Source organism: Gymnoscopelus braueri (assembly GCF_963280865.1).
Source record: "Gymnoscopelus braueri genome assembly, chromosome: 22".
NCBI lineage: Eukaryota > Metazoa > Chordata > Actinopteri > Myctophiformes > Myctophidae > Gymnoscopelus > Gymnoscopelus braueri.
The window spans coordinates 5181456-5196805 of NC_137624.1; the positions used below are offsets into that span (position 1 = coordinate 5181456).

Genomic DNA, 15350 nt, shown 5'->3' on the forward strand with positions numbered 1-15350 from the left:
ATTCAATATTTTGCTATTCATTATCAGACATGCCACCCTCCTGTCCATTCAAATTCACTCTCTTTTAACCATGTTAGACTCATTGCAAAACACTACCCTGCTTCTGGTGACTGATATGTTTTTTCAATGATCTCTAAAATAGAAAGAAAATGTAATAAAAAAAAAAATAGGGACGTGTGTTTTCAATTAGTCTACAACATGTTTAACCCTTGCATTGTGTTAGAAAACTGCATCCACTTGTGGTGTTAGCGGGTTTTCATTATTTTTTTCCTCCCACCTCATAGCTGACTTGTAATGCATTCATATCCATGTAAACACCTTTTAAAATATTATGTTGGGTTAGGGCTATTGTTTCATCTTTCAATATGTCTCGTTTTCTATTATAAAATTCACTCATTAAATTTCCTATTATGAAGGCAATGGATAATGATGTTATCTAGCTATAATAGAATAATTAAGAATAGGAGACCTGGTTCTGCCAGACCCAGACTTCACATGACGTGTCAGCCCATGTATGGACGAAAGGGGGACAGACTTTTATGGCTGGGGCCTAAGGACAAAGTGACCAAAACCTGTTTTTTGCCCATGTATGGAGAAAACAGGTACAAAACATGCCCATGTATGGACGAAAGGGGGACAGACTTTTATGGCTGGGGCCTAAGGACAAAGTGACCATGCCCATGTATGGAGGAAACAGGTACAAAGCCTCATATAAGCCAGACCCCCTGGGTCCGTCAAAAAATGTATAAGCCACACTTCTCTGCCGGGTCATTTCGGACCCCAACACCACAAGTGTCACTTTTTTATAGAGACCAGAATTAATTAAAATGATGATAAATCATTTTGTTGCGTTAAAATGGCTATTTCTGAGGATATCATGAAGCCTCGTTCCAATAAAGAAATGTAAAGGGTACTTTTTACCTATTTAAACTTGAAAACGGGTCTGAATAATTAGGCTGAAAAGTAATCTGAGCTTGGCCCTTCGGCAGTGAGGTCACAGCCGATTAATCCCGCCCATTCTCCTCCTCGCCCCTCCCCTCCCCTATCCTTTCCTTTGCGGGGGGGGGGCGGAGCAGAGGCGATGATTGACAGGCAAAATCCCTCACCAGCGACACCCGCAGGCAAAGATTTCTTTTTTCATTGCAGTTGAAAAGGCTTTAGAAATGTGAGAGAAAAACACCTGCCATGGATCAATGGAGTGGAATTTCTTGTTAAAGTTTTCTATACACGTTTGAATGACCGTGACAAAGACTTTTAATGTGTGATAAAACTGAACGTCATGATACCTTTTATTAGTTAGTGTTAGTGTAATAAGAGAGAGCTCATCATCATGATAACTGTGTCTGTGTCTCAGGCCGTTCTACGTGGAGCCACGCAACATCGTAGAAGACGCTCCGCAGGAGAGAGTGTCTGCTGAGGCTGCAATCCTCAGCAGCAGAGTACACTACTTCAGTAGACTGACTGGAAGCTCTGATAGACTGCTGGTATTGTAATACGGGAGACCGTGCCTCTAGAAACCCCAGTATTGTCACCATGTAAGTAGAGCCAATAGCCAAGTATAGCCAAGTTCAAATATTCACATTTTGTGCCTCCTCCATCCTCCAGCCGTCACCCAAATTTTAAAGGGAAATGTCACCAATTTTGAAATGTTTTAATGAAGTTGAGGGCATATTAACCATGATTGGGTTTTGTGTTTTTTTGTGTTTTGACATGAAAAGCAAAACAAAATGACACATCATAAGTAATCGCAGTCGCTTAAAAATGACGCTGACAGAGGGAGGAGCGTCCCCATTCTTTAAAAGCCAACCTGATCGATTCCCCTGTCCTCTGTCCTCTGTGGATGCGGGGCTAAGGCACGAGGAAACAACGCGAGTACCTCAAACGGACCTGCCCTGTTTCCGGTTTCTAATGATGTCATTTCCTCCTACCTGTCAGATTCGCTATCTGGAACACGATGATGGGGACTTCCATCCTCAGTATACCCTGGGGAATAAAACAGGTGATTATTCTGTTTGCACATACTTGAGTTCTGTTTGTACAGCTCCTAATTCTAATTCTAAATAACCTCTTAAAACTTGGAAACCCTTGGAAACACAGCATTAAGAGCTTTTTCCTCATAGGGATGTTTTTGTTTACCTCATCAATTGTTACATTTGAACAACAATCAACTGTCAGGTGGAAACAATTTGTACGGCCCAAACTGTTACTTTTCAGGACATGGAAAAAAAGAAAAACGTGTTCCAATTGACGGAAGCTCTTGTTGATGCTTTTCATTGTTTCAATATTTATAAAATCCACAGACACACTTAACCACTTTTAACCTGGTGTCTATTTTGGGCACATCATTATAGGTGCGAAAATAGCAGATCTACAAGCTCACAATGTGTCATTTTGCGGCGTGTTGTGAGCATGTAGATTGTCGATTTTTGCTGCTGTTGCACGACATTGTCATGTGATGACGTATAGAATAGGGCATTTGTTGATGCTCTGTGTGTGACTGTGTGTTTATTGTCGTCAGGCTGGCTTCACGTTGGGGATCATCATCCTCATCACCATGGGCTTGTTGATGCTCTACTGCTGTTTACGTGTGTTGAAGTCACCTAAGTCCATACGTAACTACACCAGGGTTCATTTTGTCGACTAAAACCATGACAAAAAAAAATTCTTTCACTGACGAAAACTAAATGAAAGCTAGACTAAGCTATGATGACTAAAACTATGACTAAATATTGACAATTTTTCAACAATTAAAAACTAGACTAAAATGTTAGGGAGGTACTAGTGGAGAAGAGATCCAGTAGAACTAAGACAAGTCATTTTATGCTTGTTTCTTTATGCTTGGTTCTCCAGATCTGCAAGTTCACAACACGTCGCAGTGAACTTGTAGATCGGCACGCAGCCAATTATGAAACAGGCTGTCATCGTGGGGGCGGGGTCCCTGGAACAAAATATTTAGAACAGTTAAAAAAAAAGGTATGTTGCTTTATCAACGGTGCTCAAACTTTTTCATGTCAAGGACCCCCAAAATTATGTTTTTTGACGCCGAACCCCATCAAAGTATTTTGTTCCAGGGACCCCCAGAAGCAAAGATTTGAGTTAAAAATGTTGTTTAAAAAAATATCTGTATTCAAAGATTTGCTCAAATGTTCGAGATTTTTCTAAAATAGCAGATCTACAAGCTCGTAGCTGTAAAATGACACAGATGCGTTCCTGCATTAAATGGGTTAAACTTATCTCTATACCACCGAGCTCTGACCACTCTGGTGCGTTGTCCAAATAAACTGTTCCCAAAAAAATCAAAAAAAGGACGGTCGCACTCCGAATTAAAAGTCAATTTATTTGTCTTACTTTTCCATATGAAAGCTGAATAGCCGAAACATCAAAATAAAACTATCTATATCTTGACATATATTTCTCTCTCTCTATCCCCCTCTCTCTCCACAGCGTACATTTCTACATCAGACTGGGAGTTTCCAGACGTGTGTAAGTACTACTTTGGCAAGTTTGGCCAGTGGTCCAGCCTGTTGTTCTCCCTGGTGTCTCTGATGGGCGCCATGGTTGTCTACTGGGTCCTGATGTCCAACTTCCTCTACAACACTGGAAAATTCATCCATAGTAAGTAACCGCCAGCAGCAGTCGCATTCAAGTTGTGAGTTGAATATACTTAATGAATAATAATTGAGCACTAATACAATGCAATGGGGGAAGCAGTGGCTCAGGAGGTCGAGGGGCCACTTGGGAATTGGAAGGTTTCCCAGTTTGATCCTGGATTACTGTCGAAGTGCCCATGAGCAAGAAACTGAACCCCGAACTGCTCCCGATGAGCAGGTTGGTTGGCCTTGCATGGTTTCCTCTGCCATTGGTGTGTGAATGTAATGCACATTGTAAAGCGCTTTGGATAAAGACTGTATATAAATGCACTATTCAGCATTTAATTTAACCCATTCAATCTGGAAACACATTTCTGTCATTTAAGATGTCTGTGGCTATTAAAAAATAGCAGATATACAAGCTCAGATGTACAAGCACTCAGCTTGTAGATCTGCTATTTTAGAAAAATTGTGAGAATGTGTGAAAATCTTTGAATATATATACTGTATATTTTTAAAGCAAACATTTGTAAAATATTTTGTTCTGGGGACCTCCAGAAGCAAAGATTTGATGTTAAAATATATATGTATTCAAAGATTTGCACAAATAGCAGATCTACAAGCTCGTAGTCCGCTATGAGCTTGTAGATCTGCTATTTATGAATAGCCAAAGTATAAAACAATGGTTATAGCTCAAATAAAAAATTCCCAGATTGAATGGGTTAAGGCACCATAGTGCTGCCGGTTTGATTTGATTGTTGTAGTTTTATGATTTATGATTTCCCAGGAAGCCATTGGATGTCGATGATGATTTGAAAAAATGATCGGGCTCTGGTTTAGTCATTTAAAACTTGTATTTTGTGTCCACAGACTATGCTTACAATGTCAGTATGAGTGATTCAGGAGACTATGGGACCAACGGCTCGGACCGAGGTAAGATCACACTGATGATGAGGGTGTTTATATGACCTAGTATACCACTGAAGACAAGTTGTATCTGTGGTTTTGTAATCTTAAAGGTCTGGGATCAATAATGGCCTCATTTATTTCATTTCCGTGAAAGCTTATCTTCTGGGGCACAAGTCACAGACACAGTGGGAATCACTAGTCAATCAGCAAAAACAGGAAGTTTGCTATTTTGGAAAATCATTGTATTTAAATTGATTGTCTTTCGTAATGAAATTGATGTGTTGGATTAGCTGTCGTACCTAGCTTGGTTCCAGACCATAGACCCCGCCCACTCTCTGAGTGAGCTCCTCAGTCTGATAATCAGGCTATGTCGTACCCCTAATGCAGTCTTTCTTCATGTGGGGTCCGGTGGACCCCCAGGGGTCCTTGAGGGGGGTTCCAGGGGCTTCTCAGCTAAATGATTGATAGTTGGGAACCAATAGAACCTTTATGAGTATGTATGTCTGAGAGTGTACAAATGGTTTAACCACTTAAACCATTATTTTATACTTTGACTATTCTAAAATAGCAGATAAAGCTCATAGCCGCGCTATGAGCTTGTAGATCTGCAATTTTTTTTTTTTTGTGAAAATGTGTGCAAATCTTTGAATATATATATATATTTTTTTTTAACTCAATCTTTGCTTCTGGGGGTCCCTGGAACAAAATAGTTTGAGATGGTCCACGGCCCAAATAGATATAATTTTGGAGGTCCTTGACATGAAAAAGTTTGAGAACCACTGATATAACGACATACGTTTTTTCAGAAAACTGTCATAGGATTTAGAAGACATTTGTAGAATCGGAACCTCAGGCCTTAATGGGTTAAATTAACACTGATGAATTTACTGTGTAGATTGGAGTACCGGAGATAAAATAATGGTATCAAATGGGGGTCCTTGAAATGTAAAAGTTTGAGTAACACCGCTGCTAACTATAGAGCCACGCCGTAAAAATCTTCTCTTATGGGGGTCCCTGCATATCTTTTCAAACGGGGGGTCCGTGGGCTAATATATATCAATTTGGGGGTCCTTGACATGAAAACGTTTGAGAACTACTGCCCTAACGTGCTGTTTTGCATGCTCCAGTGATCTGTCCGTCCCACATGGGCCCTCTGGGCAGCAGTGTTTTGGGGGACGGCAACAGCAACACCACAGACGATACAACCATGTTCGATCGCTGGTGGAACAAGACAGAAACCATACCTCTCTACCTCATCATCCTGCTGCTGCCTCTGCTCAACTTCCGCTCGGCCTCCTTCTTTGCCAGGTTCACCTTCTTGGGTAAGCCCGTGTTTAATAACTAATCATTTGGTCCCACTCCTTTTGGGGCATTTTTGACACTTTAAGGACTCTAAGAGCTTTTTAATACCACTTTAAGACTATTACTGCGTCAAAATTAATCAACAAACTATAGTTGTAAAAAGATTCATCATAACATTGGCCAAATTGTCAAATATTACCTAAAGATTGGTGTGAAAATAGCCGATCTACATGCTCCGTGAGCTTGTAGATTGGCTATTTTCATCAGAGTCAAACTATATAATGCCTCAGCTGCTACAATTCCAAGTGCTTGTTAGGGTGTGTCAAATATGATTATTCTGGGGTGGGGGGGGGGGGGGGGGGGGGGGTCGCTGCCTGAAAGGTTTGAGAACCTCTGGTCTATTTGATAGTTTGTTGTCCTCCTCAGGTACTGTCTCAGTGATAGTTTGATGATGTGTCCTCAGGTACCATCTCAGTGGTCTATCTGATCTTCCTGGTCACGCTGAAGGCCTTTCGTCTGGGTTTTCACATGGAGTTCCACTGGTTTGAACCCACAGAGTACTTTGTTCCAGGTCAGTTTACCTCTCTTTGATGCCATTTCATGTCCATGAAGACAATGCGTCCAAAATGACACATAATGTCCATGAAATGGTAAATGGTAAAAGGTGCATTTATATAGCGCTTTTATCCAAAGCGCTTTACATAGATTGTTCATTACATTCACCCATTCACACACAGATTCATCTAAAATGTTGGAAGTGGAAAACTATAACATTAAATCTGATGGTACTCTCTCCTTATTGGATCAAATTTGCAACGCACCTGAAAATGTCTTTTCTGTTTAGTAAAGAGCTGGAGAGACTACTGTATATCCCATTATAAAGCTTTAACCTTTTGACAAATTATGTTTGGTTTTAAGCTAACAATATAAATTAAATAACCTTTAATCTATTTTCGTATTTGAATGAAATTTCAACCAAAGAAATCTCACAGGCATCCTAAGTGTAAACTCATTAGCTTGTCTCCTCCATGTCTCCTGTAGAGTTCAGACTGTTGTTCCCTCAGCTGAGTGGGGTGTTGACGCTGGCCTTCTTCATCCACAACTGTGTCATTACGCTCATGAAGAGCAACAAACACCAGGATAACAACGTGAGTAGGGCTGCAACTATACTATGCTTTTCAGATTAATCAAAAGATTATTATCTTCATATAATGGGGTCCTCGCTCATGGGTCTGTTCACTCTGTGTCTCATTGGTGGACTATCACAGTTCAGAAACCTTCCGACCAATGACGTCATCGATGGGGATCCATTAGAAACGACAGCCTTTCTCTTCCTGGAAAGTTAGCTTGCCAAAACAGAAGTCATTGTTATTGTAAATAAATACATCTACCGATGCACAAACTTGGGACACATCATCAGTGTTGTTACCTGGAGTCACTGGGTGTTTCGGGTCTCGCAACAGACACCCTCCTCCAGGCGACCCGACCGAGGCTGACCAGACCCCGGTCTGTGTCCAAGTGGCATACTACAGCCCCTACTGTCTCTTGAGGGGAGTAAGAGACGGTGCTAATTAGGGGGTTAGGGTTTAGGGTGGCAGGTGAGATGTTAACAGCAAGTTTTGGCGACACTAAGAGGCTCTAGGCACTGTGGGTTGACTCCGGGCCTGGCTCCTCCTTCGTCTGACCAGAAGTGGGCATTCTTCTCTGCGTTGCGTCGTCATCATTGCTGCTAGGCATTAATAACATAATAAATGTAAAAATCTGAAATCTTGTTCGAAATGACCAAACCTGCCTACCGATGATGCCACTGGTAGGCAGGTCTCTAAACTGTCCACAGCCCTCCTCTGAGACACAGAGCGGATAAAATGAGTGAGGACCAATTATATGAAGATAGGTTAAAAATGGGTGAAAACCCATTTTGACCTGTTACACCTATACGTTGTTATACCTTTCAATCCGGGAACGCCTCTGTGTCATTTTAGTACATACAGTACATTTTGAATAAAATAATTAAGCTTTTCAAAAAACTTGAGAATGTGTTTTTAGAACCGGCATCAGGTCTAAATGGGTTAACTGTTTGCTAGCCTAAACATGAGTATTGGATTGAAGGATGGCTGGCTTTCATCGAAGGTGTTTCAGGGAAACGGTGGCCGACAGCTTTTAGCTTTACGGCTCTATTCTGTGCCAGTTTTCCCAGCCGCAACGCTACCCTTAACCTGTTAAATACTGATAATGGAGCTGCGCCGCCCCAATAGGTTATTCTAGCACCTGCTCTACCCGTCACCATTATGCCGACGCCGTTATTTGCGCGTGGAGGTGTGCCCGTGGGCGTGTTGTTGCTATATCCCCCACATTGCAATTCTACAGACACACATGGGTACGGGTTTCGGGGGGGGGGTTAGTGGAATCTAATACCACCCGCTGGTTTATAAAATCACCCATCAAGTGCACACAGACACTACAATGGCTTTGTGCGTTGGACCATGAGCCGTGTTGCCAGCCTTGGCGAGAAATAAGCAACCGCAGTCCGCAGGTCTATGAAAACAAAAAGAAGCAACTATAAGGCCACATGAGCACTTCAAACTACTAACTAGAGCTTTCATATCCCCTAAATATTTCAGCCCGGCTCGACTAATAATTGACAAATTAGACCCAGCCCAGCCCGTCAGTCATTTCTTTATAAGGAAGCCTTATTTCTCATTAAATCTTGGTAATTCGTTAAGAACAGGAGTCATTCTACCCTATTCCAACAGTCTATATTTTATTTAAAAAACAGCTTGGAGCAAATAGGGCTATATAAATATATACGCTGCCCCATAACCATTTTAAAAATGATTATGGTTATTCTATGAAATATATGTTTCATAGAATAACCGTAATCATTTTTGCAATGGAGAAATCACATCCAATGTTACCTTCTACTGGCCGCTGCCTGTGCTATCATTTGAAGAAATAATCCAACATTTACTTTGAGGTGAAAAAGACATGAAGAAAGCTCTGAAGTTGAATCAATTAAAATACAATGATTTTCCAAAATAGCAATTATTTATGTCATGTTATGTGTAACACGTGTAACACCTTTGTGTATAGTGGACTTTGACCACTACCATATAAGGTATTAATCCTGGGCTAGTGATCTGTAAGGTTCGACTACTGGAGCATTTAAGAGTAAATAATGAAGAGACCAGACAGGTATGTATGATATAATAAAGAAGGGCCGGCTTGTATTATAGAAAACAGAAATAAATGGAATGGTACCAAAATACACACATACAACAGACATAGGATGGACAACAATAGAATGAGCTCAGTAACAGTGTAACTGTTGTAGTCACCTCTTTACACCAGTGATGAAATCACTGTAAATTCCACTGTCAAACCCTTGGAATATTTTGGGTGAAAATACCCTTTAAGTTTAGGCCTTCAATCCTACAGGTTTTGATCTACGGGTGCACCCTGATAAGTATCTGTTTTAGTTAAATATCCTTTTAACTGTAGATATCTTTTTAAATTGTAAATATCCTTTTTAACTGTATGAGTATTTTAGATAATGAACTATGGATCCATGAACTCTTATACCCAACACAGTATGGTTTTACAATTACCTTCAAATCAATACACAATACACATCAATTCAGTCAATGACCCCACCATGAATCACAGAGGTGTGTATGTGAGTGAGTCCACTGACAGTCCAACTACACTGTGGAGTGCAGTATTATGGGATAGATACTGTGCAGATCAGTGTGTTGTGTTCAGTTCTGTTCTGTGTTTGAGCAAAGTTCTGTCCTACCACACTGGTAAAACCATAGAGTTAGGGCAGAGGTGGTGGAGTTAGGGCAGAGGTGGTGGTCTCCAAGGAAAATCAAAAGGTGGTCTTCACATGCATTCGATCCTGGGTTGGTAGCTCGCCATCCTTGGTAGACCTAAACTCTGGCCTCATCCAAAAACCTGACCTGTATGACAAGCATACAGGACCACAATGAAAAACTATAATTAACAGTATTTCTTGACAGCGTTTCACAATGTCTTTCAATCAATTCAAATAAAATACAATCTCTTTTGTAGTACAACAAACTTCTTATAAAATAAAATACATTCTCATAATGAAATAAAATAAGATGCATTGTAATAAAGTGCTTTTCTCACCAATGACATCCAAATAATGTGCTCCTCTAACCACCAGGAATGGTGGTGCAGACAGAGAGCAGCTACACCCAGCACACACTCACTAGGAATGAAGGTGGAACATACCCTTATTTAGAAACCTATTTTATCAAAAGCTAAAATATAACAAAATGTATCAAAATGAAATAAAAGCAACACACAGTCATCCACAGTGGTGACATGAAACAGCTCTGTTCCATTTAGAGTGCACAATATATCTCACATAAGTAACCAGGTATGTTAGCTTGGAACAATGCTAGCCCTAGCCAAACAATTGTGCTAACTCTGCATTGGCATTGCATGGTCACTTAGCCTATTAGCTGCTATCATGGCTAACAGCATGGCTGCTTTAGCTGCTAAAGTAGCAAACACAAAGTTTGTAGAAACTCACCAATGTTATCAGAAACAAACTCTTTGTCCTCTGGCAAGAATGAGATGATGGGCAAAGTGTGTGTGCTGTCTGGTATGGCTTCTATATTACTTAGATTAAAGTTAAAGTATTATTTTGTTCTTAATAGGCTCTGTGGCTCAGTGACTGTCTGTGTCTCTATCAAGGGATCTCTCCTGCAATGGAGGTTGCCAGGTTGGTTCTTGGGTATAGGGATTCACAGCAGAGAATTGGGGCAGTGACAGAGAGGGGCGGGAGAAGTAGTAGAGAGGTGTCATGTGATTGGGGGAATTCATCTGTCAGTCTCCTTGGCTGGCTTTCTGTCAGCAGCAGGGTTGTTGTTGACAGGACAGTCAAGTTAGGTAGACCTGCTCTGTTTCTTCAATAGTGACATTACTTGACAGAATATCCTCATTTATCAATTAATCTGGTAACCAGTCTATATGACCTGGGTTACATATGGTTTAAACTTTAAAGGGGGCTCTCTGCTGCTGCGTCATGACAAGACAGTGATTGAATTGACCTACTTTTGAGTTGCGCTGCCCTGTTGATTAATTATTTGGCATCAGCTGTGTAAGAATATATAACTATTTTAAATGGCTTTCATATACTCTTGGGGATCTGACTAATATGACAAGCTTATTGTGAACACAATACGCTACAAATTAATTAATATATGAATTTATTTGGATGTAAAAAAAACGTAGACCCGGCCCAGCCGGTGCCGACGGGCCGGGTCGGGTCCCGTTGGGTTTGGGCTAAAATCTTAAGCACTTATATATTTTTTTTATCGGATCATATAGTGTGATTTTCATTTTGGCTGCTGTCTCGTTAAACCCATGTTGCGGGTGAATATTATATTATATATTATATATATTATATTATTATTATATTTGTTTGTTTTAAAAAATATATATATATTTTTTTGCAATAATAATAATGCAAAAAAGTATTTGTTTGCATTTGCTTTTTTTGCCCCCATGTATTTCCATAATAAAAAAGTGCCATATATCGTATCGTATCGATATCGTGAGCCCAATATTGTGTATCGTATCGTGAAATTAGTGTATCGGCACACCCCTAGTGCAGTGTATATCAACCCTGGCAAACGTCCCAATTTTGGGCCGGGGCTACTGCTGAGGTGTGCGTGTGCCGCGCCGTTTGAAGGAGGTTTTTAAAAAAATCATTTTGAAAAAAAATAAATAATAATAAATATATATATATATATATATATTTTTTTTTAAACAATAATAATAATCAGGCATGCAAACAGCCCCGAGGTGAAAAGGGTGACAACATGCTGTTTTTTTTCGGGTCAGGTGTCACACTATTGCCCTATTTGGATTCAAAACGGCAAGTGGAAGCTGAAAAGCTACAAGTTTGCATGTCTGAATAATGCAAAAACAGAAATATTTGTTTGCATTTGCTTTTTTTCTCCCCCATATATTTTCATGATAAAAAAGTGCGTATCGTATCGAAATCGTATCGAAGTTGTGCGCCCAATATCGTATCGTATCGTATCGTTTCGTGAAATGTGAAAATCGGCACACCCCTAGTGTGTGTATATAGATATACCGTATATATATATATAATTATATATACCGTATATCTAGGTGTGCCCTGGGATTTTTTGGCTATGCCAGGTGTGCCTTGGCACAAAAAAGGTTGATAGACACTGCCCTAGTGAACAGAAAATACATTTTCAGGTCGGGATACCAATTTCATCCAATTAGGAGAGAAGATACAGCTGATCTACAAGCTTACAACGTGTCACTTCGTGACGCGTTGTAAGCTTGTAGATCAGCTATTTCTGCTTTTTTTTAAATCTGAAAATGTGTGAAAATCTTTCAACATGGACACGATTATGACGATTGCAAATACTTGCGATTAGACGATTATGTAATAATTGTGACAGGCCTACCAGTAAGATGTTCTTATACTCCATATGTTATGAAAACACACGTCCCTGCTTCTGGTGACTGATATTGTCCTTCTAATGAACGTTAGACTCATTGAAAACAGGTCTGTTTTTTACTAAGAAGAGAGAGTTTAAGTGGTATATTATTGACTTTGTGTTGTTGTGTTTTTGCTGCAGAACTTCTTGGATAACTTCCCCAGCAGTGACATCATGGTGTTCGTGGCTCGCACCTGTCTGTTGTTCCAGATGACCACAGTCTATCCACTGTTGGGTTACCTGGTCAGAGTGCAGGTTATGAGCCAGATCTTTGGAAAACACTATCCCAGGTAGGGCACTGTTTGGCATTGAACATTGGAAAATGATGAATAAAAACATTTCTGTTAATGAAAATAGGATTCAAAATATTACTTAAAAGTACAAGTAATGATTATCTGCAGAGATTATGTTTTCGCTCCCGTGAGTCGGTCCGTCCGTCTGTCTGTCTGTCCTCCTCTGGTTCTGAACGTTGTGATTGTTATTGGTTTACCAGTGGTTCCCAAACTTTTTAGCACTCGACCCGAAAGAGAAATTTGAAGTGTCTCCAGTACCCAAACTAGTGAAAATAGCTGATCTACAAGTACAAAACCTGCCGCGATGTGCCGCGTTGTGAGCTTGTAGATCTGCTTTATTCACTCCTTCTTTTTTCTATTTTATGGAATTTGCAAAAATCTATGAATTTGTTTTTAATTTATGAAACGTGAATTATTTTTGTTAAAAATAAAAAAACAAAATGCAGGAAAACTAAAAATAAAGGGATATTTGCTCGCGACCCATAAAAATTGGTCTGTGACCCAAACATGGGTCCCCGACCCACTGTTTGGGAGACAGTGGTTTATGTTGTCATTAATGAGTATCTTTTCTCTCAGTTTCCTTCATGTTCTGGCTCTGAACATTGTGATTGTTGGCGCTGGGGTCCTCATGGCCATGTTCTACCCCAACATTGGATCCATCATAAGGTATGAACATTCTAACATTATTATTCAATCTGTAATCACCTCTGTCTGGTTAACGTAAGCCTAAGAGGGGATTCACATTTTGTTCTATGGCATAGAGCAGTGGTTCTCAAACATTTTCATGTCAAGGAGCCTCCAAAATTGATAGTTTTTGGCCGCAGACCAACATCTGAAATAATTAGAGACGATGTGTCAAGATTTTCAGAAAGTAGGCAATCTTCAAGCTTCACAAGTTTCACAAATCACAGACTGAGACTTGGTCTAAGCAAACTTTTCAGTAGTGAGATGTATTTATGTCCTTACTTTTATCTCTGAAGTCTGAAGAAACCTTTCCAATTGAAATTTTAGGCTGAAGCTATTATTTATGCATCCTATAAATCAATTGTGCCACAAAATGAATGCATTCATATTGGATGTATTTATGATTGATCCAAAGAATAAATAATTATTTGCCTGCATGGAAAATTTCAGACACACACAAACTCATGAAAATATTTTATCTATGAGGGAAAATAAACATCTCAAAGTAATCTTTCTTCTTTAAAAGGAAAAATAAAATGAGACTGTGTTCCTCTGCAGGTACTCTGGTGCAACGTGCGGCCTGGCGTTGGTGTTCATCTTCCCTGCTCTGATCCACATGATCGCTCTGAAGCGGCAGGAGAGACTCCGCTGGCCGTCTGTGCTCTTCCACAGCTTCCTCATCCTGCTGGGCATCGCCAACCTTCTGGGACAGTTCTTTGTGTAGAGGCTGAACCCAACTGGGTCCCAAATGGGTTCCAGATGGGTCTGGGTCTGGGTCCCGGATGGCTCAGTATGTAGTGGCAGCCATTTTTGTGAGGGTGATTCCAAACCTTGATGAAAAACTCTGTTCAGTATTTAGTTGCTGTCATGTAGAAAGCTCCTATCAACATATTTTAACGTTTTATGTTTTTTCGTAAATGAATACCCTATTTTGTCATACTACCGTGTCACACAAAAGTAGCAAAAATGGCAGGTGTACACGCTCAAAACGCATCGCGAGGCGACAGGTTTTGAGCTTGCAGGTCTGCTATTTTTGCATTCGAATCCTTAAAAGTAACAGTTTTGGACATTTGAGGTTTCCACCCGACAGCCACGATATCCAAGTCCACTGCAAAATTACTCACAACGCACCTCAGAATGTAGCGAACGAACCAACAACCCGGGTCAGCGCAAATGTCCCATAATGCAAAGCGACAGTGTTTGACGGTTCAAAAGAAACGAGCGTGACGGCGGTGAGGAAGACGATGTGCCTTCCTCATCTGTAAAAATGTGTTCACTTTATTTTTTTATAGCATTTTATCAAGGCTACATTTTATGGCTAATTGCCCTTTTTCTTGGCTATTTGTAGCTTGAATGACTGAAGTCATTTGTGTGGCATTTATGCTAATGTTGGCTATCACTGAACGTGTTTACTTTACCCACAGATGAACGGGTTTTTTTGTTTTTTTTATTTAGATTCTAAACTTTTCTCAACAGTCAAGTTAAAAGGGACCGTGGGATTGTGGGATATGCCACGTGTTCCGCCCACGTTTTGACGGTTCTTTACGCACACCGTGAAATCGTGAGTTTGAAAGTGAACTCTCAGGATTCTTCAGTGTAGTGGGCTATGTAGATTTTTACTATGTAGCGAACCAATGAGAGATTTAGATGTTTACAAGGGAAAGCAGGCCCGTGCACAAATAGCGCCCACTGGGGCCCAAAAAGTGACCTTTTTTGCCGGTGCTTATTGTATTTTACTTTTTTCTTTATTACGGGGCCAGAGCTCAGCTATTCCCTGTAATCTGTTTCTTCTGCCACTTTTCGCAGTTCTGGGTGAACCGTGCTGTCGCTTTTTACGAAACTCGGCCATATGGTAGATGGTCATGAAAAACTATCAAGAAATAAATCTCACAATCTTTCGTCAAAAGGTGGCGCTATAGCACTCAATTGAAAATGCCAACTTTGAACAGGTACAACTCATGCCCTGTTTGACCTACAGCCATAAAACTTCAATACACACATGCGTCTACTCATGATGAACAACTTTAACCCTCTGACTTTTGACCTCTGACCTTTAGATCTCC

The 15350-nt window shown here is 40.3% G+C and overlaps 1 protein-coding gene and 1 long non-coding RNA gene across 2 annotated transcripts in view; one reads left to right on the forward strand and one right to left on the reverse strand.

Moving 5' to 3' along the window:
* Positions 1-14257, forward strand: part of LOC308078321 (neutral amino acid transporter 9-like) — a 49242-nt gene extending 34985 nt beyond the window's left edge. The window contains exons 4-16 of the mRNA XM_080419439.1: positions 1936-1999; positions 2519-2612; positions 3445-3615; positions 4461-4523; positions 5627-5821; positions 6265-6372; positions 6843-6949; positions 7070-7142; positions 8892-8916; positions 10524-10551; positions 12452-12600; positions 13180-13269; positions 13846-14257. Of these exons, the coding sequence (XP_080275565.1) occupies positions 1936-1999; positions 2519-2612; positions 3445-3615; positions 4461-4523; positions 5627-5821; positions 6265-6372; positions 6843-6949; positions 7070-7142; positions 8892-8916; positions 10524-10551; positions 12452-12600; positions 13180-13269; positions 13846-14011 (1333 nt within the window). The 3' untranslated portion in view covers positions 14012-14257. The remainder of the gene's footprint in view (positions 1-1935; positions 2000-2518; positions 2613-3444; positions 3616-4460; positions 4524-5626; positions 5822-6264; positions 6373-6842; positions 6950-7069; positions 7143-8891; positions 8917-10523; positions 10552-12451; positions 12601-13179; positions 13270-13845) is intronic.
* LOC308078528 lies at positions 9024-10518 on the reverse strand. The gene is made up of 3 exons (XR_013932533.1): positions 10360-10518; positions 9951-10032; positions 9024-9757 (listed from the first exon to the last, which is right to left on the reverse strand). It is a non-coding gene; the product is annotated as an uncharacterized lncRNA (long non-coding RNA).
* Positions 14258-15350: the final 1093 nt, after the last annotated feature.